This window comes from Morone saxatilis, unplaced genomic scaffold (assembly GCF_004916995.1).
Source record: "Morone saxatilis isolate NCDOM2014 unplaced genomic scaffold, NCSU_SB_2.0 Contig21, whole genome shotgun sequence".
Taxonomy (NCBI): Eukaryota; Metazoa; Chordata; class Actinopteri; family Moronidae; genus Morone; species Morone saxatilis.
Window position 1 is genome coordinate 21,564,465 of NW_023339774.1, and position 4,051 is coordinate 21,568,515.

Below are 4,051 nucleotides of genomic sequence, written 5' to 3' on the forward strand. Positions count from 1 at the left end.
GCTCACCAGAGGGGGCAGTACTCATGGACACAAACCAGAAGTGCCCATTTCAGGCACTGACCCTAGAGTCAATAACAACTTCGGTTCAGAGTCAGTGATCGTCAAACCACCGATGACTGAATGTCCGTGAAGCAGACTGACAACAGCTGCGTCCTCTGGGATTAAAACCTCTGAGACGCTGAGCTGTTAGTTTTATGATCACAATGTCATCGACTGTATCAGCCCCGTTTTATCTCCATGGAGAACATTTAATCTGTTTCCATTACATGTTGGTTCATTTATCTGCTCACGCTCATAATTCTGGCTTTTCCTTTCTCAGACCTGTGTGTGTGTGTGTAACAATAGCCTCTCCTATTTTGTCCAGTACTTTGTTTTCTTTTGCCTCCATCTGTTTCCAATACCTCACTGATGGAGGTGGTTTCAGCCAGGAAAGAACACCGATGATAACGTGATTTTTCATTCTTCTTAAATAATGAATTGTGGATATTTGAAGATGTATTTATTTACAGAGGAAAGAAATCTCAGAATTTGTAGCCCCGGGAAAAATAGTCAATGCTAAATCAATTATCCCCCCCCCCCATCTTTGTTTTTCCCCCAGTTTAGAGGAGTAGCACTTTTTTATTGATTTATTCAAACTAAATACCTCACTGATTTATCTCATTCACTTTAATGGATGGACAGTTTGGAGAGTTCAGAACCCCCCTGCCATCTGAGGATAAGAGTATGTGCTAAATTACATACAGATGTGCTGTGTGTGTGTGTGTGTGTGTGTGTGTGTGTGTGAGAAGGACTTTGAGTTTTTCTTTTATGTGAGTCTTTAAATACTTCAGGTACAGAATGAGTTCAACTTGGCCAAGAAAGTGTTGGATGAAGTTTATGTCCGTTCCAGACCATCTGTTTATGTCACACACACACACACACACACACACACACACACACTAATCTCAATCTGAGACCAGTTAAACTGATCTGAAGGCATTAAAGAGGGTTTAAGGGTTGTTTTACTTCACAGTGCAACTCTTTTAACTGAAATCTGATCTGGTTACTTATTAGATTTTAGGCGAAAACAAGCAACATGTGCTTTAGAAACATTAATGTAGACACATGTGGTCTCCTGTTTCTTTATGTAATACTTCTCTAATGTTTAGTCATGCTGACAGTGCAGCTCTGGCAATGACAGTCAGTCCACTTTGATCCAGACTGAAAGAACTATTGGATGCATTGTCATTAAATTTGAGTCACACCTTCACGGTACAGAGTATGAATCCTGATGACTTTTGTGATCCTCAAACTTTTCATCTAGCAACACCAGCAGGTCAAACTTGTCCTGTGAAATATCTGAACTACATGGAAACATTGACTTTAATTACATTTACTTCTGGCCCCTCTTTTGTACAGATGATTGTGGTTCCCAGAGGATGACGCAGCCACAGTTTGCTGCTTGGTAACGAGCCATTTAATGTATCATTTAAGAAAGATGAGTTATGGTATTGAGGTTATTATTAAAGTTTGTTTCTTAACTGGCCTCCTGACAGTTTGGAAAAGAAGCAAGGTGAGTATCCCTGCGTGCATTATGAGTATTATAGCAAAGGTCATAATTTTACACCATACTGTCACTGCCATTGGCACAATGTTACCTCACAGGGGGAATATAAGAATAAGATGTCTCTACATTATAACTTTTACTCTTTTCCTGCTCTGTGTGAGGGTCAGAGAGACTTTCTGTTCTGGTCCAGGGTTAAATCAATATATTTTAGGAAAGAAGGAACAAACAAGAACAACTTCAATAAAAATGTTTATGAAAATAAGTTATAATTACAATTAAAACATCTGTAAGCTCAGTCCTGTTGGCACTTTAACAGCTCCCTCCTGAATGATCCTAATAGTGCCATAGATTTTGCAGAACCGTGTCCTGGAGGAGCTGCTGGGTCCATTATGTGCTCACTCATCATGTATAATAATGATGAAACGGCCCCAGCGGCAGTGGCGCAAACAGCTGCAGCGGAGTGCGCTGCGGGCAGTACAGGCTGTAGGTCAGGGGTGAGCAGACCGCAGGGTGCACGGAGAACCCGAGCTCCTCCTCCGCCTCCTTCCCCTGCAGCCGCTCCTTCTTCCACTTGGTGCGTCTGTTCTGGAACCAGATCTTGACCTGGGTCTCGGAGAGGCGCAGGGCCGAGGCGATGCTGTGCCGCTCCAGCACCGACAGGTAGTGGCACCGCTGGAAGCTGCGCTCCAGGATGTGCAGCTGCTCCAGGGTGAACGCGGTGCGGATGCGTCGGCTCTTTGCCTTCGACCTCTGCAGCTTCCCCGCACACCGAGCCTCCTCCTTCTCCTCCTCCTCCTCCTCCTCCTCCGGGCTGCAGCTCCCACCTGCCGGAGGATGCTGCGGCTCTCTGGGTTCATCTGTGGCTGCAGGAGCTCCTGAAACAGAAAACGACGAATACATGAATAAAAGAATAAAGCAGCTATAAAGTTATCTCTCTCCCGGTTCGGATTCTCTCTTTTAGGCACTCACTAAGTTTGATCCTCACCTGTTGTTGCGTCCTCAGCACAGATTATTCTCCTTGTAAATTTAGCGGGATCCAGAATATCCTCCACAGAGAAGGGGGTCCTGTGGAGGAGCGGCAGTTTGGCTGCAAGCGGCTGCATTTCAGCGGTGTGTGGACGGTCAGGGCGCAGGTAGCAGTGTCGGTGTCTGTGCTCCTCCTGCAGGGCTTTATATACACAGCCTGTGCACACGCCGCCAGAGCGCTTACACATTTACATTTCATTCAGAAAGTGAGGCAAACGGAGCGCTGCGTCCTGCAGGAACAATCGCAGCCTGTGTGCGGACGCGCAGACACGCTCCGGCCCCGTGGGACCCCCGAGTGGGCACTTCAAAATGGTAATGTCTCCTCTCAGCTGGGGGGGCACTGAGTTGGTTATTTATTGCTGGGCATCTGGTTAAAATGTGCCCCCTTTCTTTGCCTCCGTGTTCTTCATTGTGGTCTGGCTTGTCATTATTTGCAAATGCTGGATTTTACGCCGGTAGGACACGTGAACGCCGGTTGTGATGCTAATTTATGGACTCATCAAAGGGAAAGTTTGCGCTTTTCTCCCTTATTGTGCGCAGGTCTCCATAGTGCCACTTGTCCCGTTGAGTGCGACATCCCCACAAAGCACTTCGGTTTAATTAGAAGCCCACAAACAACAACTTTATGAGAGCTGCTGGACATCTGACCACTGCAGGTTGGTATGGAGAAAACTACTGTAAGTCACATAATGAGAAACTTTATCAAAGTGATTTAGTATCTCAAAATAATTATATAATACCTAAAAAATAATAACTTATTATCCCCAAATAATGGAGCCTATCTTAAAATAATTAATTATTATGTTACAATAAAGACATAATATCTCAAAATAATGTGAAAACTTCTTAAAACAACAGTATTTAGAATTAATAATAAGTATTATTATTTTAATGTTATTAAAATATTTGAATGTTTTACATTAACTACTTACAAGATCTTTTTTTCTCTAACATTGGCAGAAATTAGCTTCCATAGACTTTGACAACTTTATATGCAGTTTGCTAGTTTAGTCCAGTGGTTCCCAACATAGGGATCCGGCCCCTCCAAAGGGTCACTAGATAAATCTGAGAGGCCGTGAGGTGATTAATAGAGAATAAACAAAGTTCTGATACATACATTTATATTTACATCTTAACCTTTTATATCTTTTAGTCTCACACTGTTTAAATTAAGACACACAGTTTCTCTGTGAGGAGTCACAACTCAAAAATATGGATTATATGATGTAAAGTAAGTATAAAAAGTATAATAACAAGTACCTCAAATTGTACTTAAGTACAGTACTTGAGTACCACTGGTCTTGGCTACTTGGCATCATTGTTCTGAAAGCTAAAATTAGCTTCCTATGAAAATATTTGGGGTGGCTCGGGGATATCACTCATTAGGTCATCAACATAACTCCACAAAGTTTCTGTATCTCGGCAACCGCCGTCGCTAAGCAACAGTGGTAAACATGGAGGCAAGACAACCTACCAGCC

At 43.2% G+C, this 4,051-nt stretch overlaps 1 protein-coding gene across 1 annotated transcript; it reads right to left on the reverse strand.

Moving 5' to 3' along the window:
* Nucleotides 1–1,915: 1,915 nt before the first annotated feature.
* pnx (posterior neuron-specific homeobox) lies at nt 1,916–2,867 on the reverse strand. Its single transcript, XM_035668247.1, has 2 exons — nt 2,532–2,867; nt 1,916–2,421 (listed from the first exon to the last, which is right to left on the reverse strand). Exons 1-2 carry the CDS (start codon nt 2,758–2,760, stop codon nt 1,949–1,951), a joined length of 702 nt encoding a protein of 233 aa, XP_035524140.1. The 5' UTR covers nt 2,761–2,867; the 3' UTR covers nt 1,916–1,948.
* Nucleotides 2,868–4,051: the final 1,184 nt, after the last annotated feature.